Source organism: Lagopus muta, chromosome 24, assembly GCF_023343835.1.
Source record: "Lagopus muta isolate bLagMut1 chromosome 24, bLagMut1 primary, whole genome shotgun sequence".
NCBI classification, from domain to species: Eukaryota; Metazoa; Chordata; class Aves; order Galliformes; family Phasianidae; genus Lagopus; species Lagopus muta.
Window position 1 is genome coordinate 3,801,692 of NC_064456.1, and position 27,133 is coordinate 3,828,824.

Below are 27,133 nucleotides of genomic sequence, written 5' to 3' on the forward strand. Positions count from 1 at the left end.
CTCTCGGAGGGTCGGGGCTGCGGAGCCGCCGGAGTTAAAGCGGAGCTGAGGCGCCCGGGGCCGCCTCTCGCCCCATCTGGATTCAATCAGGGCCGCCAGCATTCCTGAGCGCTGAGCCGCTTCCGCGCTGCCGCACTCTGCGGCGGCCATGGGGCCCTGGCGCTGCCTGCTTCTCCTGCCGCTCCTCGCCGCGGCACCGCGCGCACAGCAGCAGCAGTTCATGGAGTACGTGGAGCGGCGGCTGGTGATGCTGGAGGTACGGGCGGGGGGAGCGGGGCGATGCGGGCGCGGGGCGATGCGGGCGCGGGGCGCGGAACCCACCGTCACCCCTCGGCCGCAACAGGAGAGGATCGCGCAGTGGCACGATCAGAGCAGCCGTTACTCCACGGAGCTGCGGGACTTCAAGAACCAGGTGCTGGGCATGCTGGAGACGGCGGAGAAGGAGCGCGAGGCTCTGCGGACCGAAGCGGAGAGCGCGGCGGCGCGGGTGGACCGCCTGGAGCGAGAGGTGGATTACCTGGAAACGCAGAACCCCGCACCACCCTGCGTGGAGGTGGACGAAGTGCTGACGGAGAAGCAGGCGGCCACGGCCAAGCAAAGGAAGAACGAGAAGTACAGCAAAGTGACGGGTGAGGGCCGCCGGGCTGCCCCGGGTGATGGCGTGGGGTTAGCGGGCTGCCCGGAGCTTCGGCTTAGCAGCTGCATCCCGGGCAGAGCCGCGGCTGGGGGGCGAGGAGGGGGGTCCCCCCATAGGGGCTTCTGTGTGCCGCTGGGACGGCAGCGATGCTGACCGAGGGCAATGCGGTGCTTCTCCAGGGAGCTGCCTGGAGCGCCCCTGGGGTGGGGGTGCCGCAGCACTGCGGTGACACGGGGGGTGGGAGCGACCCTCGGGCTCTGACCGCTGCCCCCCTCCAACCCCCTCGCAGATTGCAGTGACACCATTGCAAGCGTCAGAGCCATGAAGATCCTGAAGCGCTTCGGCAGCGCCGTGGGGCTCTGGACCAAGGATGCTGCAGGGAACTCCGAGAAGATTTACGTCTTCGATGGCACTGCCAACGACACGGTGTACGTCTTCCCCCGCATGCGGGAGTTCACGCTCTTCTCGGCCACGCGCCGTGCAGCCCGCATCAAGCTGCCCTACCCCTGGGTGGGCACCGGGCACCTGGTCTACGGCGGGTACCTCTACTACATCCGCCAGCAGGGCCCCTTCCAGGTGATCAAGTTCGACCTGGCCAACAAGACGGTGGTGGACAGCTCGGTGTTCCCAGCCGAGGAGCAGATCCCCGTCTTCGGGCTCTCCCCCTTCACCTACATCGAGCTGGCGGCGGACGAAGAGGGGCTCTGGGCCATCTACGCCACCAAGGAGAACGAGAAGAACATCTGCCTGGCCAAGCTGGACCCCGACTCGCTGGACATCGAGCAGATGTGGGACACGCCGTGCCCGCGGGAGAACGCCGAGGGCGCCTTCGTGGTGTGCGGGGCTCTGCATGTGGCCTACAACACCCGGCTGCCCAGCCGCTCCCGCGTGCAGTGCGTCTTCGACGTCAGTGGGACGCTGCCCCCCGAGGAGGCTTCCCTCGTGTACTTCCCCAAACGCTACGGCTCCCATTCCAGCATGAAGTACAGCCCCCGCGAGAGGCAGATCTACGCCTGGGACGACGGCTACCAGATCATCTACCGCATGGAGATGAAGAAGAAGCTGGAGGTCTGAAGGGCCCCTGCAAAAGCCTGGACTGATGAAATGAGGTTTTCTACTCTGTGATGCAATGAATAAATGCTATGCAGCACGCTGCAGCGGCCTGCTTGGGGGGAGTGTGGGGCGCTGGGGGCTGCAGCAGTGAGCTCTATGCTGCCATGAACTGCCTCAAAATGTCTTTCCTAGAGGTTTCCTGAAGCTGTGAGTGCACAGTCTGGGCTGTGGGCTGGGCAGGGCTCTGGGCAGAGGTTGGGCTGGAGTTCAGCAGCTTCTGCTGCAGTGAGAGCACCTCTGGGCCTGGCTGGGGCATGGCATGAACAAAGCTGCAAGCAAACTGCACAATCCCTTAATCCAAAAGGACAACTGGAGGTTTTGCTCACATGCTGGCGAGGCCTCCAGCCAGCAGGCACCAGATGTTCCTCATTTTCTCAGTTCGCATCTAACAAAGCACGGTTGTCTTCCCTTTGCAGCCACAGTGGTGGCAGACCCTTTCTGCAAGGCTCCATTCCCTGAGTCCCCATTCCACATGGCAGTGCCTGAGACCCAGGGTGTGGGGGCAGCTGGGGGCCACAGCCAACATGCACTGGGGGGGAACTGTCCCAGAAGGGCCCTGAGCATGAGGATGTGGCCTCAGCAGCCCCAGCTGGAAGCAGAAAAACAGCAGATTCTCACGCACTGCCACATGCACCTCTCCCCTGGGGGATGGAGGGTTGGGCTGGAGATGGCACCAATGCTCCACAACCACACCACAGTTCATTCCTGTCACAGTTCCTCCAGATGCCTGAGGATGCAGAAGTTGAATTTAGGATATCTGTGTGTCACGGAGCGTGCTTTGTCCACAACAGAAATCAGCTCTGGAGACAAATGCTTGTGTGAAGCCTGAGCCGCTCCAGCCATTGAGGGTCGCCCCTGCTGTGGGGCTGCAGTTGGGCAGCCTGGCCCTGAGGTTCCCCTGCAGCCTCTGGGATGCTGAGCTGCCACTCAGAGCTGACCCGATAGCTACCCAGAGCTCTTCTGTATGCTAATTAAATATCTTCTGCTTCCTTCAGAAAAATGCTTAAATACACACTTTGAATGAGTGTAATTGGATGGTGCAGAAAGTTCAACACAGTGTAAGTCAAGCGGAGAAATTATCCAAGGGTGAAGAGCTATGTGCACTGCCAAGTTAATTTATAGCCCTTTTCACAATCAGTAACTGCAGCAACAAATGCAATTTTCAGAAGTTGTACAGTTGTAACTAATGATGGGGCATGGTGGGGTGGTGCTGATGGCCTGACTGCGTGATCCTGGAGGTCTTCGCCAACCTTAATGATTCTGTGGTTCCATCCTAATGATTTTTTTGGCATGAATTACAGCTGATGGAACGCCAGAAATCACCTTATAACCTGGAACAGTGGCCCTGCAATGCCCGTCTGGGAGGATGCTTTGGTGGCCATGGCTGCCGGGTTGTGCTGCAGCCACAAACTCCACACTGCAGCGCCCAGCTGGGCTCACCCAGTGCACGTGTGCTGAGATGGTTGGTCCAAAAGCTTTGGGAATGAGAGGCGAAATGAAAAAAAGGACTGCGGTGCCTGAATTACAAAACGCAGCGCTTACCTGGAGCTCCACGTCTCCAGAGTGCTGCAAGGAGCATCAACAAACGAATCCAGCATTGCTCAGACAGAAATCACACCCAATCTCTGTGAGGGTCCCTCTGCTCCTGGCACCCAGAGCCCCCAGCTCTGCGAGGGCAGTGGCATCACCCTGCTGTGGTGGGGGGGATGGGAGATTCATTGCTGTGCCCTCACATCCCTGCTCTCCTCGACTCTGCAGCTCCTCGTGCCTTAATTGCCAAATATTTTATCTCTTTAAAGGAGCCTCTGTGTAAGTAATAATCCCTCTCATCTTTCTTCTCTCAAAAACTATTTCCCTTTGGAAGGCGATCTGATAAAGTAAATTGAGAAGTTAAAGTGAGGATGGAGAAAGCAAGATCTCCCGTGGCTAATTCCTTTCTCTGTCTCATTCTTGAGCCTTTTCTGTCTCATCCTCAGCCTTTTTTTCTTGCTCTTTTCCAGCTCATGAGAGCTCTTGGAGTGAAATGATTCTGCAATAGGAAACTAAAATTAAAAGTGGGCAACTCAGAGGAGCGAGTTACAAAGATGCCATTGTACTGCAGCAGGAAGGGGAACAATCTCTCCATCTGACGCCCTCCTAATGGCTGCCTGGCATCTGTAACCACAGCTCTCAGATCCCAGAGGTGTTTCTGCTCATGCAACATCTGCCAGAGGCTGATCCACACATGGGAGGGATGCTGCAGCCGGGGGGGTCCGTGGGGATGTGGGAGGGAAATGAAGTGACAGCAGCTGCTTGTCGTGATGTGCAATAAGCAAAACCGGGTTGAAAATCAAATCTTTGGATTCAGAGGTCGCAGCCCGAGGAGCTGTGCTTGCAGTGCATCTTTTCAGTCTTTCCTAGGCAGTTTCAGGCTCTTACAGAGCTTGCTGTCGTTTCGGTACTTTGATCAGCCCACATATGTCGCTCCCGGCCATGCTGTCAAATTTGGGGCTACACCAGGAAGGCCCATAGGCAGTGGCCTGTCCTGAGGGCTTTGTGCATCCTCAGCTGTGTTTTAATGGCATTGTCAGCTCTGTTCTGCTGCTGGGACCTCTCACCTCTGGCCAAGGAAACCAAATGGGTCACAGTGCTCAGGTCTGGCCCAGTCTGAATGCAGCGCAGTGCGGCCGTCCCAGCTCTTATCCTATGCAGGGCACTGCTTGGGCACAGAGGGGAAGGACCTGTCAGGTTTTAGCTTCCAGAGACACCCTATAGCAAAATGAGCCCTTAACCAGACTCAGCCCCTGTTCTGTGCTGTGCCCATGGGGCTGTTTTTGCTCACACACCCTATGGGGACATGGCAGCTCATGGCCTGCTGCTGCCAAACGGTTTGCTCTGGGGACCACCTTGGTTTGTGCTTATCTCGCACCCAATTCCACATCTCAGAAAGCAGCTTTGAGTTTTAATTTCTGTGGGTTTATGGCAGAAAATAGTGAAAACGGGCCCTGCAGCGCCAGGTGGGCTCCGAGACCCCCACTCCCCAGCTGGGCTCCCACTGAGATCTCTGCAGTTATTGCTGATGCTGTGGTTGCCCTCATCTTGGCTTTGGGGCAGACTGTTTCCATGGCAACGGAATATGCTGTAGGATTTGCATTGAGCCATTCATGCCACCGTGCTTTATTGGCTTTAATGAACTGCCATCCTCACAGCAGCCGACACGGGGTCTTTGAAACGGATGTGCTCTAAATTCCCTACTTTTAATTGCAGCTGTGTGAGAGCATCGTGTGCACAATCGTGTTTGCGTGGCTGTATTAAAAACATATAAAATAGGAAAAAGAAGCTAAAAGCAAAGCATTTCTTGAACATGCAATGGCATTGCCACTGGCTGCAGCAGTGCTGGTGATCAAGCAAAGCCACTGGGGACATCCCTGGCCCAAGGACCTGTGCATCCACAGAGAACCAAAGCCTGTTCTCCCAGGCTCACCTGCAGCACTGGTCTCTGCATTATCTTCTTCTGAAAAATGAAGGATTTATCTCTTTTTTTTTTCTTCACCCCCCTGTGGAGACAAGAAGAAGGTAAACACCATCACAAAAGGAAAAGCTGTGACCCTGTGCCCTGGGTCCTGGGTCCCTGCCAGCCCTACAGGACATTCCCCCCGTGTGCCCCAGCTGTGCAAGCAGAGATCAGAGGCTGAAGGCGCTGTGTTTGCATCTGGGAATGATGACTTCATAGTAACAACAGAGCTGCTGGCCCCCAGAGGTCATTCTGTACTGATGTGTGCAGCCCTAACGCCAGAAGAAATGATCAATGTCTCATCGAGAAAACCCCTGGCAAAATGAGACGCCCAGGGCTGAGATGAGAGAGATGAGTAAGATGGCAAACAACAAAAAGTAGAAAAAAGGACGAAAGGAAAGAGAAGCGGGTGAGCCATGCTTCTCTCAAACAAGCTGTAGTCACTGATGGGCTGTGCAGAGCTCCTCCGCCCCATGTCTGTACCCTTGCCATGAGCAGTCCAGCACTGTGTCACCCCGTGCCCCCACCATTAAAGCAGCAATAATTACATGCCAGGCCTTGCTGCAGTGCCTCTTAGTTTTCCTGCAAGCCTGTCATTGTTCTGCAAAGCTGGAGACCACGAGACAGAAACCAAATAAAAAGAGAGCATTTAAGGAACATGTGGGAGTGCTATTTTGTGTTTACTTTGTTTGTGTTACTCAAAATACAGCTTTCCCTTGCGGCTGCTTGCAGACGTTGCACAGCGACCAATGCTGCCATGCGTGTGCTGCCATCCCCAGCCCACCCTCCATCACCTGTGTGTGGTCACCCCTCCCGCCATGGAGGTGGTCCTCCACACCCATCGACTCTGCAGTGGGTTATCATCATATAATTAAGAGAAGCTCTGAAAAAGAGAAGGAGCAATAAAGGCAGCTTTAATTCTGGGGTGTCGCTTGTGCCAGCTTCAGCTGTCCTCGGAGTTCTAATCCTGTAGATGAAAGGGAAATATCTGCACTTGCACAGCGTGTCTACTTTCCATTGGTGTGACCAATCTTCTTGAGGCGGTGACGCGCACACAATGCTTTGATTATCCCCTCCCCGGGGACAAGGCCAAATCTCAGCACTGAAAAGCAAAATGCAGGGCTTTGAGCCACCGAAGCGCGGGCGTTTTCGCTGGCGTGACATCCCGTTTTCCAGTGACAGTCAGCACTGAGCAGAAATTGATTATCTGTGCGAAGCAGTGATTAAAAATAGAAGCCATGTGTCAAACCCCACGCATGTTTTGACTAAATCCAAGATAACAAGAGGAATGGATGAAAGACGGAGATTATACAGAGAGCACCGAAAACTAAGAGGCTGGGACTAAAGAAGAAAAAATACGTGCGTGGGTTAATGCAGTTAATGAGTGCTGAGTGCCATCCTGGTGCCCAGCTGGGATCGCAGCACTCAGGGCTCAGCTGCCACTCTGCATTCGCAGGACGGTGGCTTTGGTCTGCAGAACTGCATGAGGCCACCTCTCCTCAGTGATGCTGAGCACCTGGAGGCTTCATCCAATGCAGACCAAAGCTCAGGGCCAGCAGTCAGCCTTCAGACCACCTCTGTGGCCAGTAGTTTTGGATGGTTAAGACCTGCGCATCTCCATGCTGTCCCTTGGTAGAAGTCCTCAGTACTCACTGCTAGAAAACAACTGCAGTTTTACCACTTTTCGTTTAAATGGGCTCAAAGCAGTCGAAATTGTGAGGGTTGGTTTTTCTCCCATCATTATTGCTCATCTAAGCGTGTGCACAGATCATCTCAGTTCAATGGAGAACTGCGGCACTTAGAGAGGGACCAAACTGGAGTCTGTTATCACCCCTTCATTACCATCAGCTGTGATCATTGCAGCCAGATGAAACCTTTTTGCTGCCTTCATGAGACCAGTCAGGAGTTACAAATGAAACAATTTTATTGAGTTTCGGCTTCTATAGCATGTCGCAGATGAAGAAGAGAATTAAGACACGAGGTGTGATGGGAAAGTACACATTTGTCCATCACTTGAACAAAGGATTTGTGTTACCCAGAAAAACGGTGCAAATAAGCATCCTCTGTGCTGACAGCAGTGATGCTCAGCCAAGGCTGATGCTGTGACATTTAGGAAAAAGCAAACTGAAGCTGACTTGATGGATGCAGCTACTGCTAACCTGGCATGAGGGGAAACGCTGCCTTTCTAGCAAATTTTGCTTCAACTCGAAAGCAAAATATTTTAACTGGCTTGATTGAATTACAGCAGAACAAACAGCACTAATGCATTTAGCAACTGAGAGAGAAATCCAAGGTGTGAGAGCGTCCAGCTGCAGCTGTCTGATAAAGATGAGCTCAACGAGCTGCTCCTGCAGAGCTGTGCTCACTGTTGGCCTCTCCAGCCCTGGGATCAGGAAAGTTTCATCTTTCCAAACTTGACCTTCCTCCAGGGTCTGGGCATCAAAACTCAATTCACTGGGAAGTGCTGATTGTTCAGGAAAAGCATGTGGCAGTTTTTAGCAGCAGCTGTGTTTCTGCATTACCCTTTTGTTCACCTCCTGTGAGTGGGACGATGTAGGAAAGAAGGATCTAGTGTTCATGTGAGGATCTCACCTATTTTATATATAACAGCAAAGCACCGTTTCCCCTTCACATCCAAGCTCTGCTCACAACAACAACAGTTCTCTCCACTCCAGGTAACGTGGTGATGTTCAGAGCAATGAGCAGCAGCTACAAAGGGCATCTTAAGAAAGTGTTCATGCAAATAGCTCTAGGGAGGCTTCAGATACAGAAAAGCAGGTTTTCCCCCTGAGGAATCAACAGCTTTTTGTTTTGTTTGAATATATGACAAAAGGAATTGGAGACACACACTGCACACACTTCTAACGGCTCATGAACACCTCTACACCAACAGGAGACCTGTACACACAGTGCTGAGCTCGGGCTGAGCCATCACAGCACTGAGCTGCTCACAGACCAGGAGAAGCCTTCCCACGTCTCCCAGCTCTGACCCAAGCAGACCCAGCCTGCAGCACAGCAGGGCCAGGCGGCTGCTTCCCGGCCACGTGTGCTGTCTGTAGGAACTCAAAACATCTTTGCACATTTCCAGCCTTCATACAGATTACAAACTGTTTAAGAGACCAAACTTCCAGCTTACATCTCAGTCTGCTTTCTTCCTCTTAATAAGGGTCCGGACGGTAAAGCCACAAAAGGAACACATCACTTTGGGAGACCTATTGGACAAAGACGTGTTGACTACAGAACGGGTTTCTGCCTTTACTTACACAGGAACAACGAGGCTGGGAAGTCTGACTGCTGCCCCCACCACTCAGCAATGCAGTGCTGAGGCTGCAGGTGCACGGTAACATTGCGGAGTCCCATCTCTGCACATCACGGCGTGGGAGGTGGTTTGGGAGAAGGACAGGAGCTCTGGCTGTCAAAGCTCGCTGCTCGGCCTTGCCACTGTGGGAGGAAAGAGAAGGGAAGCCTAAGCAGATGGGAGAACACTCTGCTTTATTCCTTCCGAGATGAGTTTGCAGTTACGAGCTCTGCTACCCACTCATCCAAAAGAAAAATAAACAGCGTCTGCTCCATAGACAAAGTTTGTTCTCTGTTTGCCTGGCATCGTTTCCTGTTTTGGTGCTGTTGTTTTGGTGTTTTATTTTAAGAAATACCAAATAATTGCAAAAACCCTTCAATCTCTCTGGTCTGGCAGAAGCTGTGTTTGCTGTGTTTGCCAGAAATGTTTCTCAGAGTGAAAATCGGATCACAGCCAGTGGATGCAGTAAACATTTTCTTTTTTTGCCATAATTATGGGATCATAAATTATTACTCATCTGCCTTGGGGGCCATTATTATAATCCAAAGCCATTACTACTCAAGCTTTTGAGTACTCACCCATCTCGCTATCTTGCTTTATTAAATTCAAATGACAAATGATAGACGTCTTCCAAAGACAACAGGAGGCGTAATAGTTCCACTGCTCCCTTCTCCCCCAGATCAATTCCCTCCTCTCCTACTTAAGCAAGAACTCTTTGCTAAACAATATTAATGTTCCAGCATGTATGAATTTCATTTCTGTGGGTGAAAGCTCATTAGGCACATTGCAGCAAACCAGTTCAAGCGGAGCTAGTCATGGAGAAAAGAAACCACAGCAACGCAATCTCCTGCCAAGCCCCGAGCACGTGCATCACCGTGCCGTGGAAAGAGCATCCACACTGCTCCAAGGAATGCTGAACCCTCCTCAGCAGCGTGCAAAGCAGAGGTTTTCATAATTATGATAAATCTGGGGAAGTTGCTCCTCTGGCGACATGTGCTTTTTGTAAAGGGCAACGTTTCACGTTACAGACTGTGAGCATGGGTGCAGATGGGGTTCTGCTGCTTGTGAGGCACGGCTCTGCTTGGCCCCAACATCCAGGGGTTCATTGTCCCAAGGAGGGGACAATCAAGAGCAAGACTGCAGCCAGCACAGCTCAGGGAGCCCAACACACACACAGATGCATTCCAGCCCAGCCCCAGAAAAATGGGCAGCTCTGCCCTCCCATCAGCACTTCTCAAGAGGAACCACACTGCCATTCCAGGCACATTTCTCACCCTGAAGACTGCCAGTAAAGCAGGGGAGAAGCAGAAATACAATAGAAGTAGGCTTGTAGTAGAGCCCTCAGCATGCTCCTTACACTGCTCTGCCTGCATTCACAGTGACAATGCAGCTCCAAATAGGTGATGGAAACATTAGAAAGTGAGCAGTGGGGAACCTGAAGATACTTTTCCTTCATTTAATTAGGAAAAGTGAGCCATTCATTCTGTAATTGTCAGTAAGAAGCTAGGAGCAGTTCACTGAAAGTCAAACATGCCCAGGAGCCCGGACTGGGCCAGTTTAGCATATCTTTAAAGATAAATGGTTGTTCTTCATTACGGGCAGGACTTGGCTCTCAGCACACTTGTCCATCTTTTATCTGCAGAAGCACTTTAAACACATAAATGCTCCCACGCTGAATGTCAGAGGTGTTTGGCAACATCAAAGCCCTGCTCTGCACTGCCCTGGTGCTGCCGCTCTATGATATCAGCCTGTGTTTGTCTTTCATAAACAACAAAAAGATTTGCAGTTTTCAGATGTCCCCCTTCAAAGTCTGGAAAGATAAACTGTAATTCTCTGTTCCTTTCTGTAAACAAATCACTTAACCTGGGAGACTGAGGTACTGCAAGGAGAGCAGTGCCCACTGATGACGGGTGCAGGTTTGTGTGCTGACAGAGCGAGGGTCCTCTGCTCCCAAATGGCCTCTAGCAGCTGTGTCAGGAGGATACAATTTAGAAGGTAATTAATGATTCGTTTGCTCATGTTCTCTTCTTAATGATGATGGCCATTAAAGAAGCACAGTCGTTAAAGTTTGTTACTCACTGCTGATAAATATGGAACCGTCAAAGACAGGAAATGTGACAAAAGAAAGCTTCCCTAAAGACCTCAGCTATGGAGAAGAAGCAAAACTGCTCATACTGAAGATCCAGGTGATGCCTGTGCCCAGAAGAGAGGTTTTGGGATATGTTAGTACAGCACAGAGGCCAAGGAAGAGGATGGAGCAAACAGAGCAGACCACGAGGATCAACCAAAGAGCAGAGGCTGCTTTCGGAGCTACGAGATGTGGTTTAGTAGCTTGTGGTACTAATAGGAATGGGAGGGTGGTTGGACTAGATGTTCTTGCAGGTCGTTTCCAACCTTGCAATTCTGTGATTGTGTGATTTGCTGGATCCTGGCAGCAAACGCTCAGAGATGAGGACTGCTCTGGATTCCAGCACAGCACAGACACAGGGTGAAGAAGGGAACGAGGGGCAGCAGCTCCTCCTCAGCATCCATGCTCCAGAGCAGACAGACCCCTGTGTGCCCACAGCACTGACCCCACTGCGGCCATGGGGAGCATCCTGGGAGCCCCCTGTGTGCTGGGGAACCTGGAGGTGCTTGACACAGCACTGAATTTACGTCTCAATGATGCACAGATAGGGAAAACGTGATTAACTGTAAGAAATGGCATTTCACTAATAATTTCTGTCCAGGTTCTTGTGTCTTTTTTTTTTATTGTTTGTTTCTTGTTTATTTGCTTATTTCTGTTTTGGTTGGTTTTTAGCTGCAGCAGAACTGCCAACAGCAGAACTAGAGCTGAAAAGGGCAAATAAATATCATTTGCTTGCTGGCTCTGTGCACTGGCTTGTGGCAGAAATACCAGAACAGATGATCAGAGCAGTTTTTTGTGATTTTTTAAAAAATTATTATTATTTTTTTTTTAGAGTGTTCCTGACCTGACCATGAGGGGTGAAATGACTCAACTTTTTTTTTTTCTTCCTGTTTCTGAAATCTTGGGGCTCAGCAGTGACCTTCGAAGCATATTTTAAATGGTGAGTCACCCTATATGCCTTCCTCCGTTTCTTCAAATTTCGTCATAAAAATTACATCCTTTCCTTAACATTAATTCTCAAAACATTTACAGGAGTTTTTCTTTCCTGCTCCAACCTGGAGCTGAAAAACAGCCTTGTGGAGCCGCATTAATGACAAACTGCAGAAGGATCTCCTGCCCCTGGGTTGGACTTGGCAGCTGGTGTCACATCGAGAGGTACCACTGACAACGTGCAGCTCACTGATCCAACGAGAGCTCACTAAGCACTTCTGCTCAAGCACAGCGGTCGCCAATCCCCAGCAGTGTGAGATAGCATATGCTGCTGCCCAAACAGCTCTGACTCATGTGAGCCGTGCTTATGTTCAGCATGAAAAGCCTAATGAGAGCCTGGCACTGCTCAGCACCCAAAGGAAATGCTACTGCTGCACACCAACTTCACATTGCTTCAACCCTGTTTTGATTTACACGGATCTATACAAGTGACCCTCGGTCGTGGCTCCTTATTTACTGTGGTGGGGTTATACAGGTACTGTCAGAGCTCCTTAATTTGACGTTCCCCAGCCTCACCATGCATGGACACCTCTCACGAGCACTTGGAAAGGGAAAGAAACCTGCAGATGAAACAGGCCTGCCTATGGGATGGGCACAAACCAATGCCAGAAACCAGACTGATGAGAATGAACCGAAACAGAGAGCACAGAGCACAGACTGCATTCATGTTAGGGAAAAGAGCAGGTTTCTAACAAAAATAGGGTTTGCTGGATCCTAACTGAGACAGCTGTGGAGGACCACCAGGTCTCATATCTGACTTCCAGCAGAGCTCAGAATCTGAACTTCAAAGAGAAAATAAAGCTCTCTTTGTTATGAACAGCCCGCGGCCTTGAGGGGAAAAGCCTCCTTAACCCCAGATACAGAATTAATTGCATTTATTTTACTTCTGCTGGCTACAAACGCTGGCTTTATTTTCACAGAGTGCCATTCTCCAAATCTCTCTCCTCCAGAATTTATTACCTAAATCAGATAAAAAGCAAACAATTCCATAGGAGTGTGACAAAATGGAGCCCGAGGAGGAAGAAAATGCCAGAGATGGTCAAAATGGCACTCAGGCATTCCAGCCTTATTTCACCATCTGGGTCTATATCCAGCGAATCTCTTTCTCTGCAGATGCTTGCAGCAATTACATTTGTTCTATTTATTCTCCCTCAAAGGCTTGGAGATGAGTCAACAGAAAAATCTTCTAGGATGAAAAAACTGAAACTTGAATTATGCGATACCCCTGGACAATTTGTTCTGCAATCAGAACGGCATTCTCTTTCCTTACTGCTCTGGCTCCAATTAAAAAAAAAAAAAAACAAAACCATAAGAAAACAGTAATACAGCACCAGTCACATCTGTAAATGCAGCCCCTTTCCTTTCTGCTGGCAAGCTCAAGGAGTTATATCAAGACTACACCAAGATGTTCAGCTTCTAGAGTTCGTTTCTGCTGAGAACATTCCCTTGCCAGAAATCCCCGAGTGAGAGCTGCTCCTCTCTGAAAGCCCTGACCCACTCAGTCACGCACATTACGTGGATTCAAAGGAAAGAATAACTCCACACACCTCTTTGAAGGACTTCTTTACTTCCACTAATGGATGCCAGTGTGCAATGGGCTTGCGTGGGTACGCCAGCATCTCGTTCCAGTGGTCTCTCCCCAGTCCTTCCGCGTTGACCCCCACACGGCAAACCCCAATTATCTCATTGTGTCCCACTCTGAAGAACAATAGAAAAGCAACATGGTTATTCCTTGCCCCAAATGCCTGCACACAGTCAAACTCAGTTTCAGCATACTTGGTGTACTAGCAGGTAATTATCCATAACTGTTATCCACAATGGTTGCAAACTGAGACAGGGGAGGTTTAGGTTGGATATCAGGAAGAAGTTTTTCCACACACAGGGTGGTGAGGCACTGGAACAGGTTGCCCAAGGAGGCTGTGGATGCCCCATCCCTGCAGGCATTCAAGGCCAGGCTGGATGTGGCTGTGGGCAGCCTGGGCTGCTGGTTGGTGACCTGCACACAGCAGGGGGTTGGAAGTGATGAGCGTTGTGGTCCTTTTCAACCCAGGGCATCCTATGATTCTATGGTTCTATAACCATAAATATAAATGGCACTTTATAATACATCTCTAGAGACATATTGATGCCATGCAGCAGGGCTGTGATGGTAAGGCAATGACTACTAAGCAGAACAACTGTGCCCAATGGGATTTTCTCCTCTTTCCAGAGCCCTCCGCCTACCGATCATAATCCATGACAGAGATGAGCAGGCTGACTTGATCCATGTTCTCTGGGGGAATGTCGAAGATTATTGCTTCATTATAAGTAGGATTAAGTGTATTTTTCTTTATGGTAGTTTTCTTCTTTTTCAGTCTTCGACCATCACATAGCAAAGAGACTTTGACATATGGATCTAAGAGGTGAAGAGAGGAAAAGGCCTTCTGACTACAGAGCTTTATTTTCCTACCTTCACAATAGAGAAACAGCATTTCCAAAGCATGAATGTAAGTTACCACGAGCTGAAGACACTCCTCAAATATATTTTTAGTAAAAAGGATGTCTTTGTACCAGTAGGATCCACAATTCCTCATATTGTTGTGAATGCTGAACCCCCACACAGGGGGTGCTGGACCAGGTGCTCTTTGAAAGCCCCATCCAACCCAAACCATTCTATGATTCTGTGAGGTTCAGGCACTGGAGGAGGAAAAATCTGCTTTTTCTATCTGTGATAAGGGCTCACAAGGGTAGGAAGGCCCTTGCCTCAACCCCAGAGCCAATATTCATCAGCTGACAACACTGGGCTCTGAGCACTCGGGCATTAATTGCGTGGCCATGGAGAATGAATTCATTTTGCTTTCTCTGAAGCAAATCTGAAACTTGAATAAAAGTTGCCTAAGAGCAAAATGTGATGCAGAATTCTGAAGACCAAAACTAGTGTGGGGGGGTGTTTTCTCAGACACATTTTCCTGCACTGCTGCCAAATCTACCCAACTGCTTCCATTATGTTTCACAGTTACAGTGAGCAGGGGAATCTGAGCGCCCATTTCTCCCAATACTAGAGAGCAGCAGAGGAAGAAAAGATTAGAACAGCTCTATCTCACTTGCCTTCTGTTGGCTGATTGTGGCAGAATGCACTTCAGTTACAAATGGCTCCTGTTTCTGCATTTGGCTGCTTGGACAATTTCAGTGCACTCTGAAGTAGCAATAAACCTGCAGCATTTACAGAAACATCGAGCTGGCTTCTCAATTCCGAGATGTTTCCAATCATCCAAGCCCCAACTAAGCAGAAATGTTTTCAGCAGAGATCTTTTACTGCACTGCTCCTGTATTTTACACAAGTCATTGATGAAATTCAAATGCTATGATATTGATCTTTGGAATAGAAACTGCTTTTTGTGTTGAACTCCAGTCCACAGGCAGTCTCCTTGAACACTGTATTTGGGCATAGAGTCATCTTTGCTGGACTCACGTCCTTGGGAATGTATTTCATATAATTAATTATATATTAAAGCACATAGAAAGCTTTCCAGTGATGACAGACAGCATCAGGAGACAGATCCCCACTGAGATATCTCATGGGAGGAGGAGGAAGCTGCAGCACGGTGCCCTCAGCCTTCAGCACCCACCTGAGTAACCGGTGATGTCCATCGCTTTGAGATTCCTGCATTTAATGACTGTTAAGGTGAGGCGACCTGCAGTTGGCAAATAACAAAGGGAAAACATGATCTCTCCCAGGTCCACGCTTTCCTTCAATAAAACAGAGAACACATTGTATTGGAAACGTGCAAGATTCAGCCTGGCTGCCTCCCCCCTCCAACCCAGTGCTTTGTGCACGATTCACGCAGCACTCACCAGAACAGGCTTTTCCCTATGCTGTCATTTTGCAATGAATGAGTTTTTATGATATGATAAGGCCACAGAATTTAATTTTCAATGCATTCCAATGTTGTTTGGCTAAAAATTGTCAGAGGAGTAGGAAAATGTGCGTGTCCAAGTGTTGCAACTCCATATCGCAGCTGTGGATTACCATCCACGTCTCAGTGGAGGTGCTTCCCAGCACTACACTGCAGTGAGTGCACTCTTTCTTCTCCACTGCTCACACAAGAGTGATATCCAACACCAAATGAAGGCTATTAATGAAATTATGTCAGTATCAAGTTTGTCTTGAATTTACAGAATATATCTTGTTGTGCTGTGTTTACATTACACGGAAGGCTGCAACACAAAGAGGGACAAACCAGAGCAAGTGTATAGAAACGTGAGACCTGGCCATGCAGCAGCGCTGCATTCCTCCAGTGGTGTGCAGTGTTAGAACTGCAGCAATGGAATTTGCCCAAGGAGGCTGTAGATGCCCCATCCCTGCAGGCATTCAAGGCCAGGCTGGATGTGGCTCTGGGCAGCCTGGGCTGCTGGTTGGTGACCCTGCACACAGCAGGGGGTTGGAATTGGATGAGCGTTGTGGTCCTTTGCAACCCAGGCCATTCTGTGATTCTATGACTTTCTAGTAGCTTTCCTCTGAAGACGAACATGAATTTCTGGGTGGCTGCGTACCAGAGAGACACTGCTTCAGTTTGGAAGAGAATCACCAAAGACCTCATTCAGCTGCAACTTTTTGGGTGTCGACATGCTTACTGTAGCTCAGACCATCACCCGTTCAGGTGTGCCTTCCCAGAGCTAAGAAACACAGCATCAATTGTGTATGTCTGCACATAAATAGTGCATTAGCCAGCAGATGGCACTCAGAAACATTTAACACTTCAGAATTACACAGATCAATACAATTGCTGTTTCAGTGCCCTGTAAAGCAACTTTCAAACACAGCTCCTCACACCTCCTGCACATGTAGCATTCTCCTTTACACCTCTCAAAGCCCATTCCGTCACGGCCTTGCTCATGGGAATTCAGGAATAAGCACAAATAGACCAAAAATAAGATTATAAATAGGAGTGGTATTATTTAAACAGCCAGAACTTCACCTGAAGCCAGCACAAAGATTTTCAGACACCTTCTGGAAATGGATTTTAAAGAAAGTCTTGCCTTTTACACAGGGGTCTCACATCTGCAGAGCAAACCACTTGTTTATTTTTGGAAATGAAGAATTTGATTCGTTTCAGTGTTATATAATGATCCACTGAAAAGGAACTGTTCATAGAAGGGAGATGGAACTGGAAGGACAAGTCAGCACATCAGGCTCGCTGAGCTTCACTAAGAGGTGGGAGCTCTTGTAGATGGTACATGATTTTTGCCAAATTATTTCCTTCTCACTCTCTGGCAAGGCAGAGATTAAATACTCCCCTTAGACATGCAGGATAGTAGTGAGTGGTGCATACAAGTTTTGATTCTTGTCAGAGGCTTCACTTGGCTTTCGAGTCAATGGAATGCTTTCTCAAGTTTATAGTATGCAATCAGCCAAACGTTTTCTGTACAGAGCAATGTATGTACCTGTAAATAGCAAAACAGAAGTTGTCTGATGGCCACAGCTCACTGCTAAATGACTTTAATACTTAAGCATTCAGAGTTCCCACTCTGATCCCTCGCTCACCTTTAAAAAAAAAAACCAGCATCCTAAATAGCTTTCTTTTCCATGAGGCAAAATGATCTGAGTCACAGCCCCGTTGTCTGTGATCAGTATTGAAATATGAGAAAACAGTTACTGAGTTATTATTCCTCTACCTTTAATGCTTCTTGATGCGTCTACTGGGAACTGAATTTCTTGCTTCACAAAATATGAATAAAGGAACCTTATTAAGGTATCAGGATGATTTTCAGCTCACACTACGGAGGTTCTCCCTGCCCACAGGCTGAGGCCAGCACTGATTGAAGCATAGAACAAAACCATGGAATCATTCAGCTCGGAAAAGACCTTCAAGGATCACCAAGTCCAACCACTGACCCAACACCACCACGATCACTAAAGGGTTTGAGGCCAGACCAGGCAGGGGTGAGGTGATGCAATGCATCCATTCTTCTCTATGTTATTTGCTTTGCATTGGTTTGGCAGCAACTAAGGCATGACACGTGTCAGATGAGGTCCATGTTATATTGTGAGAGCACCATTTGGGCATCATGTAACCTTCTCCTCCATTCCCGGTACTGAGAGAAATCTGTTCAGAGTATAGAGCTAATACAAATTATTCTCTGAGCTCATTATATTAAGTCAAAAGATTTTTCTTTGCAGCCATAAATATGACAGAGTCAAGCTGATGTATCCACATCATTCTAGAAGATTATAGACACTGGAACATTTCCAAAACTCCTATCAACAGGTCTGAGGAAGTAATGGAAGCTCTGAATCAATAACCTTTGCAGAATTGAAACAAAAACGTTTTACTGATTCACAAACTGCACAATCATTAATTAAATAGCTGTGTGCTAGCTATTTGAATAGTTTATATCATTGCTTAAAAGTGCTCCTATCTTCTTACCCACAAGATTGAGCTAATGCATTATTAGTCACCCAAAGCTTTCCTTGGGTATTATAAAAGCCCTATTTACCTTTCTCATTTTTGATTAAACTGAAATGTCCTTGGGCATATTACAGCTGCCTGAGACGTACCGATGTTGGCACGTTCCCAGAGATTGGAGCCAAGAGAACGTGGGGATGGAGCCAAGAACAGCACTCGACGTCTCCGTGGGAGCCCAGCAAGGCTGCACCACGCTTCGTGGGTGTGATGTTGGCTCTGCTTCTCTCACACTTGGAGACTTTTCCCCCAGCAGCCCTCCTGGTGGTGTCTCTCCATTTGTTTTGGTAGAGCTTTCCCCAGCATACTGATTCTCTTGGTCAGCTAGGAAAGCATCTGCTATTTCTTACAGAGCCAACCCAGCAAAATACAGAACACACACAGGTCAAAAACTCCATAACCTTCTACTGGAGCTGCTTATTCTATAGTTCACATGCTTCTTCTCCAGTGAAACCACGTGTTTCCCCTTCCCTGTTTCACCCATGCCCATGGACCCCTCCCTCAGCACCCTCCAGGCTTACTCCTTGCACATGGATCACACAGCAAAGGAAGGGAAGCTCCTTGTCACTACAGAGAAAGCATTTGCCCCCAGAACTCACACCACAAAGTGACAGGCAGAACTGACAGAGCTGATGGTGACCTGAGCCATCCCAGGAGGAGCAGATGCCTCCATGTGGCATCCACAAGTGTGGTGCACCTTGCTCCTCTCCTAACAATCCCTTTGGCAAGAGAATGAATGTGCCTGGTGTCTGCTAACCTCTTACCCAGCATTTCTACATTCATTACCATCTACTGATGGTTATTTGTGGACTGAAGGTGAGGAGAGCAAGCACTGTATGCTTGCAGGTAATTGATGCCCGTGCCTCCACCTCACTTGCTGGACAAAGCAAGATGCTCCAAAGGCAGCTCACAGCACAGTTCCAGCAAGCCCTGCGGTGCCTGGAAGATGGTGCCCATACCTTGGTGTGCTTGGGCAGACATGGCAATAAACGTATGATTTCAGACAGGGCTGAGGACTTCCCATCTTCCAGTTTCACAAATAACAACGTGACAAGACAACTGATTTGGTGTCCAACTGCAAAGCAGGGCAATCATTTGTTCACCCTCAGGAAGAATCAAGTCTTCCTGGGAGGATGGTGGACAAGCAGATAGCTACTGTGTAGAGGTTAATGTCTTTGCTTCTGCACTGAGACCAGTGTGAGAAGGAGGTTTCTCCTGCCAGCTTCAGCCAGAGCCTGCAGCACTGAAAGCAGCTGGAACATTTCCATCCCCGATATTTGGTTTCCCTTTCAGAGAGAATTCAACAGAACTGCTGAAAGAGTCACAACAACCACAGAAGTATTTTCCAGTAACACACTGGAATAAAGCTCTCCATGTAGTAAAGCCCAGTACAGCTCCTCCAAAGCTATTTCTGGCTGTTTATCACGTGCACATGGCAAACATCCAGAACTCAAGACCTTCCCCTGATGAACAGATGACGAACAGGGAATTTACCTAACTCCTCCATCTGGTTTTTAGCAAACCTGGTGTCAGCGAGACTCACTGCAGGTGAGATAAGAGCAAGCCACCAATGAGGGGATGAAATCCCAGCAAACCAGGACTCAGGCACAGCTGTCAGGCTTCTGCATAGAGCAGCCTTTTCCATCCCTGTACATGACTGCTGGAGGCTTCCCAGTGTTCCCAGCAATACACCCTCCTGCTCCCAGCTGCACAGGGCTCAGGTAAGCCAGAGAGGAAGGCCAACCCACCCCAGCACGGCCGGGCAGACACTCACCGTTGTCGCATACTGAATGTCCTTCCAGATGGAAGTCTCCCTGGAGAGATCTGAGTCCTCAAACAGGTTCTCCAAGATAACTTCTCCTATCATGTCGTGTCTGGAGAACCTGTCAAAGTCAAAGACGCTCAGGTGGAGCTTCCTGCTCACCAGCTCCTCGTGGGGCACAGGGAAATGGAAGGACTCGTCGAAGGTGGGGTTCAGGGTCTTCCTATGCACCCGTGTCTGGAACTTGCGCTTTCTGTCGGGCAGGAGGTAGATCTTCACATAGGGATCTGAGCTGCCACAGAAATCTTTGGCTGGCAAATCAAAAGCCCTGAGAATTCGGACAGTCAGTGTCTCGTTCTCGTAGTCGTACTTGAGAGTGAAGTTAATTTTCCCACAGGTTTTTGCTGCTTCCTTTTTGGGGTCCTCGGAGTCAACAGATTTTTGCTTGTAGAGCTCAGGCTTAATGCGGCCGATGCTGGTCGGCTGCTCGGCGACGGGGGGTGGGTCCATGCCATAATCCATGCTGGATACGTGCATTTGTCGAGGAAGGTGTCTTTTGAAGGAGATGTGCCTGCAAATGGAAGAGAGGAGAGCTGCATTCTTGTCCAAGAACATTTCTCTCCTTTTCCTGGAAGTGGGAAAGCAGGGAGAGCACAGCAATGAAGGCAATGTGTGCTTTTGACCTCTGCACAGAAACCACCTACACGACAAAGAAGGAGCACTGAATAGCAACCTCAAAGGTCAAAGGAATCTATCTGGCAGAACGTTAACTTCCATTGCATCTCCATCATGCTACATTCTTTCCATCTATTACACAAGTGACAGCCCACAGTCAAATATACGAAACCCAACAACTCCTTAATCAGGACACACAAACCCAGTGTGGGAGTTCTTCTTCCTCTCCTTTACCCTTAGTTCTTACAATTCCCAGACACTGGCAGTAGGATTCCCCAGGGGTGGAAAAAATAGCAGAGCTTTTAAAGTAAGAGACATTGCCAGCTCAGAAAGTTTGGTTTTGTTCTGGGTATTGTTGCTTCCAAACTTCTCCAACAGAGAAATTTTCTCATTGAGAAATGATAGATAATTCTTGACAGATAGAAAAGCACAGCCTCATCTGGAAGTTGTCCCTTGCCTTGAGCTCCCCTTCAGCACAAGTAAAATGTTACATAAGCAAAGCTTTATCTAAGCAAAGCATAAACTCTTTCTGCGGACTCGTGGCATTACTGCAGACTGGTGTGTACAGAACATGCGTGGAGTTATTTAACCATCCCAGGAACTCGTACAGTTGGAGCATCAGCTCCAGGAACTCACTTTCCTTGGCAGCTTCCTCATGCGCATCCTGGCTAGAGCTGAGAGCCGCAGAACCCAGAAGCACGAGGGTGTCCCCATGTCCCTGAGTCTGCCTGTAGCTCCTATTGCATGAGAAAGTGGCTTTGACACCTTCTCATCCACAGCCAAGTCCTGCTTCATTTGCCTCAACTCAGACAGACTGACTTTTTGCCTTCTCTCTTATAAAGGCACGACAAAAGCAGAATGCGTGTGCATGACCATCAGCTGTGCAAAATCAAAGAGCATGCACACGAATTGCAGGTGGCACAGCCTTGGTTTTGACGCCAGCTTCCTGGAGCAGAAGGCTGAGCTCTGCGCCCTGCTCGCCCTGCAGCACTGCAGCCAATTTTCTGAGCAAAGGCTGCTTTCACAATTGTTCTGTTTTACACATCACAGCCATGGCCAAGGCAAGCAGAAGTGCTGGGATGCAGCCAGGCCCTGCTCTCACTGCTTCCTGCCCTACTTTCACAGCCGTCTGTGTCAAGCAAGAAGTACCGTATTTCTCAGTGTTCTTGCAGAGGTGTCCCAAGGTTCATACAGTCTTATTCCAAATTTAAGGAGCGTGGTGCTGGAACCTCCACCCCTGGCTGACAGATGCTCATTGATCACCAGCACTGAACGCAGCCGGGGAGCAATACATCGATTCTGCTGATCTAATTGTTGCTGCAATGAGCCGCATAAACAAGAGAGAGCAAAAAGGTCTAATTCTGTCTGACCGTATCCCATCATTGATACTCCAGCCTGCTGCATGTGTTGTAACAAAATTAAAGTGGCCAAAGCATACTGACAGCTAGACACAATGAGGGCAAGTCACGGTAATAAGGATTGAAGCCTTTAATTATTATTTTTTTTTAAGAGCCCACCATCAGCCAGTCCTAATTGGTTAATGGCCAGTCCTTAGCGCTTAATCCAGCACGTCAGTGGGTGTGCTTTCCCCAAACCATCAGAACCTTGGGCTCCATTACACGCTTCCCCCACCCAACGGGTTTCACAGGGGCTCAGTACCCCCAGCTCACCTGGTGGATGATGCAGGCTCTGTTGTTTGCCTCTGGATCCGCGTGCGCCGCAGGATGTGGTCCTTCATGGACATCTGCACCTCTGCAGGGATGTCTGGTGACGTGTGGCTGATTTTCACAGCTGCCTCCAGGAAGCTGATGGTGCCCGTGTCCTGGAGCTTGTCTGCCATGTTCTCCTTATTGCAGTCTGCCTCGCTCTGCAAGACGGCCAGGTTAGAAGAAATGGCCTTGTTCCTCCAGGGAACCCAGCACAGCTTCCAAAAGAGAAACAGAAAAACTGCCACCAGGGCCAGTCCACACACAATAACTATCACTGCAAGGAGGCTGACGGAGAGCTCTACAGGGGGAGAGAAGGCAACAGTGACAGGGAGCGGGAGGAGTGGGAAAGGAGAAAAGAAAAGAGAGATGGTGAGAAAGCCATCAGCAAAGGGAAGAAGTGATCCAACCTGACTTATATCGTGCCTATTGGAGAGCTCTCAGCAGGTTCTGCACAGGAGAGCCAAACCCAAGTGAATCCCAAGATCACTGCCTTCTGCAAGCACATCTGTGGAGAAAAGGACACCTCCAGATAGGTAAAATTATTAAGTTTTATACTATGGCAGTGAGCTTGGCTACAGAACACCCCCTTGGCTTTCTTTTGTGGCACTGACATACAACTGATCCTCAAATCAAGCAGAATTTTGGAACTGAATGAGAGAAAAGCAAGTTCCATTGGCATAATCCATTTTGCTTCTTAATGCAGGTGTTCTGTCGCTGCATTAAGCAACATCCTCAGTCTACCTGCCACGGTCCTGGAAGCAGATTGTTGTACCATTAACACTCGCTTCTTGCCCAGCTGCACCCAGAAGGAAAATAAGGAAATAAAGAAAATAATTAAAAAAAAAAATCAGAAGTTGCTGATGCAGTGAAATCAAATATAGAAGGAGACGGCATAGAAAACACTACACGTGTTTCCTTGTTCTGAACAGCACAGAAGCTGTGTATGTTCTCTGCTTCTCTGAGTCACTTCCAACTCACACTTTATGCATTTCAGCCCCTCGGTCTTTCCTGGAGTGAAAGATTTTCCCTCCCTATGAGTGAAGAATTAGGGAAAAAAAGAGCGTGTACATACATATGTGTGTGTGCTGAGAAATGATTCACACCAGTTCACAAAGAGAAAATATTGGCTACTTTAAATTCCTCTCTTAGCGTGTTTTCATCCCCAGGTTTCCACTCAAACCATAATTCCAAGTGTTTGAAATGCACAAACATATCAGCCCCTGGAGATGAAGACAAGATCTGTACTGAAATCATGCCCACAGCGTCAGGATTGGAGAAGATTCAGTTACAGACTGCTTTGAGATCAAGGAAAATTCCTTGCTTGCCTGCAGTGCCCAGCAATGCTGTACTCCTGATATAGGAAAGTGAGAGTCAGGACAGGTAGGAAAGGAAAAAAAAGGATTTAATGCAAACATCCAAGCTCTCCCTTCCATGAGCTCTAAGAAATGCTTGAAAAAAAAAAATGCATTTAAAGCCATCTCTCTCAAAATTCATCCTTATTGGGCAGTTTATAGCTCTCAGCACAGAACCCGGGAGACCACATCTGTGCATCACTGCACACAGTAACAGTCCTTCCTGACATCTGCTTTATCTTCACCAGAAGCCATGAGAGGACTCATATCAAGTGCAAATTCACAAAGAGCTTAAGGCAAAGCTTCTGAATGCCCCCAGGTTCTGTGCCTCGAAAGGAAGGGATGGAAGCTGCCAGCAGGTACAGATGGAAAGGATGAATGCTGTCCAGAAGTTCTGCAAGAGCTTCCTCTCTTTCCTTAACAGCCTCATGTGCAGCTCAGATTGCACCATTTATATTCTGATGGGGTTCCAGGATAGAAATACCTACCAGAATAAATAGGTCCTGTCTTATTCAACAAAACTTAGGATTGTACCAGTCAGCAGTGGAGCTTCCACAGAGATTTGGCTAAATGAGTTCTCAGCACAGCAATGAGCACAAAGGTACCACTTCCCTTCATTTAGGGATAAGTCCTGGAGTTGTGCCCAGGTTGCTCAAACAGCCAAGAAGAAAACCTGAAGAATCCAGACGTACAGCAAAGGCTTCTGCCTTTCCTGTTCTGACTTCTTCCTCTGCGTGCACGTTTTTGAAATTCAGTTGTCTTTTCCAGTGCCACTCCTTCAAATCCCTGCAAGCTGCCCATGGGCTGAGCCTGGACCGAATCTCAGAGCATCCCAAGTGGGAAGGGATTCCCAGGGCTCAGTGCCTGAGATTTACTCGGTGAATACTCCAAGAGCTTCATAAAAGTATTCATACAAAAATCCAGCAGCCCAGCAGGAACGCTTTAAGGATCAAGCTGCTTTGCAGATTTAACTTCAGCAACTGCTTTGTCAGCAAGCAGCAACTGATATCATGAGCCCTCGCTCGGATATTCATCCTTTCCAGTTATTTAAATGTACTGTGTGAGCTGTTACAAAGGAAACAGTCGCAATGCAGAGTCTATCACTGCTGGAAGTGACAGAAAAGTTCACCTTAAGATACTTCTCCCCATTCCAAGAGTTACGCAGCACCCATCAATCTGCCAACACCCCCCACCTCTTGACATGAAAACATCCCAAAGATGTTAACCCAAAAAAACCTGTTGCCAGTTTGAGAAAGATCGTAGTCCCCATCACCTCCTGCTGATCTGCTGTTCATAATGCATTTGACAGGATCCACGGATATTTTTATGCATGACCTCCCACTCTTGCCTCTGACAGCTCACATAAAACACAAATGGAAGGGATCGAGATTTTACAGACATTCTTTAAGCAATTGCCTGGGAGGGATATTGGTTTATCTGAAGATGGCATTAAATCCCCCAAGACTTATCCCTGACCTATTAGACTTTCGTATCAGTTGGATGGAGTTGACCTTAATTGATTTAATGAGCTTTCTCCAGTGGATCTGAAAATATCAATTATTTTAATAAATACCTGGTATTCAAAATATTATGCCTTAAATGGCCTCTAACTTACGGCAATCTTTACCAAAATCTTTTCCACATCAGGATAACTGGAAAAGGCTCCTTTCAGATGGGAATGAGTTTTCCTTTAACTGTGCCACAGATTCCCCAGAGTAATTCAATGCTGAGTTTAATAACGTGATTAGAAGAGGCTGTTACCAAAGAGCATACCTCATTTGTGTTAAATGGCATTAAGTATACGGAGAAATAGAGTTTTCTGAAACAGAAAGCCATTTGCTGGCAGGACTTACACAGGCATATCCACAGGAATGCCCACACTACTCATTATCTTTGCTCTGCTTTCCTTTAGTGACCAGGGGGAATGATTTCTGTTACAGGAGAATGCCAGCAGTACCTGGGTGGCCAATGCTAAGCCATCATCGATCACCACTTACGCAATGGGAGGTACCATTAAACATGAAATCTGAGTCAACTGAGGCTCCAGCCTCCCACACCTGCAGCCTAGCATAAGAAAATAATGAACTGAAGTCTTCAGAGATGGCACAGAGCAGCTTAGGCCAAAATGCTGCAAAAACATCACTGCTCTTCTGCTTCTGTGCATCTTGATACCGAGTCTTAGAGCAAAGTCCATAGGATGACTCCAAACTACAAAGCTTCAGGGAAGGTGACAGCTTTCTTCTGCACTCCTCCTGCCTTTCAAACAAAGGATAAGACAGCCCAGGGCAGAATGAAAGGACAGCACAGTTATTTAAAACTTTGAAGCTAAAAGCAAATTTAAGAAAGGGAAATCCTTTCTTGGTTATCCAAGCTCCTTTCCTTGCACTCCAAAGGCATCTCATTAGCAAAAGCAACCCTTTTGTTTCATCTTGGATGGAACTAATTAAGAGAACATCATGGAACCTCAACTCCACTTTATAGCTCAGATGACTTCACAGTACCCTGGCTGAGTTACCAAAGGGGATAATTAGCAATGTCCAAACAGAAAATGATTAATAACATGACAAAGCTGTGATAAAAACAGCCTATTAACTGCAAGACAATGCGTGGCTTCTTATGGCAACGCTGTTAATAGTCAGAAGAAGCTGCACTGATATTAAAGAGATGCACAGGTAACTGCATTTCATGAGAAGAGTTGGATTTAATATCTTAGAAGATGCAATTTAGCTTTTCTTCCATCCACTCCCCATTGAGAAAACAAAACATGTGGGACAGCTCTCACATCCCAGCAATCATTAGCCATTTCAGCAGCTGTTGGGATTGAACAAAGTTTGAGCACCACAGGTGAAAGCTTAAGGGTTCAACAGCCACCTTTCCTGTGCACATTTCTGACCATTAAGCTTCCCAGAGGCCAATGGAAAAACCTTAGAATCGGGGAAAGCTCTCCCTGGTTTATTTCCCACCAAAAAAACAAACATCACTCAGGATCTCCCTTCTTGCCACAGCAGATGCTGCCTGGAAAAGCAGTCATGGGAGCACAGGGAAGATGAGGATGATGGTGTTGTACCTTCACTTTGTTTCTGCTGTCTGCACACTGGTTTTCCAGAATCATGTTTTGGCCATTGCTCACACCGTGTCAGCAGGTGTTTCCAGGCTTCTCCACCCATTTTTGCCACAATTTTCTATTGCAAAGGGCTTGTGAGAATGAGAATATATCTTCCTATTTCTATGCTTTGTAGAAATCGCACATCCAAATGCTGGATTAGTGTGAGAGTTATTGCTGGAAGAGAAGGCAAGGAGCTCTGGGGCTACAACAGAGCACGAGGCACTCACCAATTGCTAATCTAATTTATGGGTCATTGAGAAGCACAAGCAATGTAAATCTGATGGGCTGAGGCTTGGAAATTGGACATGAGAAACTGTGATGAGCCTCAGCTACCTGGCCTGGGGAGCTGGAGGGGAAGCACATGACAACAGCAGGGGGAAAAGGAAGAAGTTTCCATTCAATCCTGGCTATGAACACGTTTATTCAG

At 48.2% G+C, this 27,133-nt stretch overlaps 2 protein-coding genes across 4 annotated transcripts in view; one reads left to right on the forward strand and one right to left on the reverse strand.

The window, feature by feature from the left end:
• Window positions 1-41: 41 nt before the first annotated feature.
• On the forward strand, window positions 42-3,075 carry OLFML3 (olfactomedin like 3). Its single transcript, XM_048925934.1, has 3 exons — window positions 42-256; window positions 344-629; window positions 927-3,075. Exons 1-3 carry the CDS (start codon window positions 149-151, stop codon window positions 1,709-1,711), a joined length of 1,179 nt encoding a protein of 392 aa, XP_048781891.1. The 5' UTR covers window positions 42-148; the 3' UTR covers window positions 1,712-3,075.
• A 3,198-nt stretch (window positions 3,076-6,273) lies between these two features.
• Window positions 6,274-27,133, reverse strand: part of SYT6 (synaptotagmin 6) — a 29,541-nt gene continuing 8,681 nt past the window's right edge. The window contains exons 2-7 of one of the 3 annotated variants that reach the window (XM_048926214.1): window positions 22,210-22,546; window positions 19,877-20,435; window positions 15,268-15,388; window positions 13,883-14,054; window positions 13,207-13,357; window positions 6,274-8,684 (exon numbers count right to left, since the gene is read on the reverse strand). In XM_048926214.1, coding sequence (XP_048782171.1) covers window positions 8,613-8,684; window positions 13,207-13,357; window positions 13,883-14,054; window positions 15,268-15,388; window positions 19,877-20,435; window positions 22,210-22,546 — 1,412 coding nt within the window. In that variant the 3' untranslated portion in view covers window positions 6,274-8,612. The remainder of the gene's footprint in view (window positions 8,685-13,206; window positions 13,358-13,882; window positions 14,055-15,267; window positions 15,389-19,876; window positions 20,436-22,209; window positions 22,547-27,133) is intronic. The other 2 variants (XM_048926215.1, XM_048926216.1) reach the window with 2 other exon arrangements.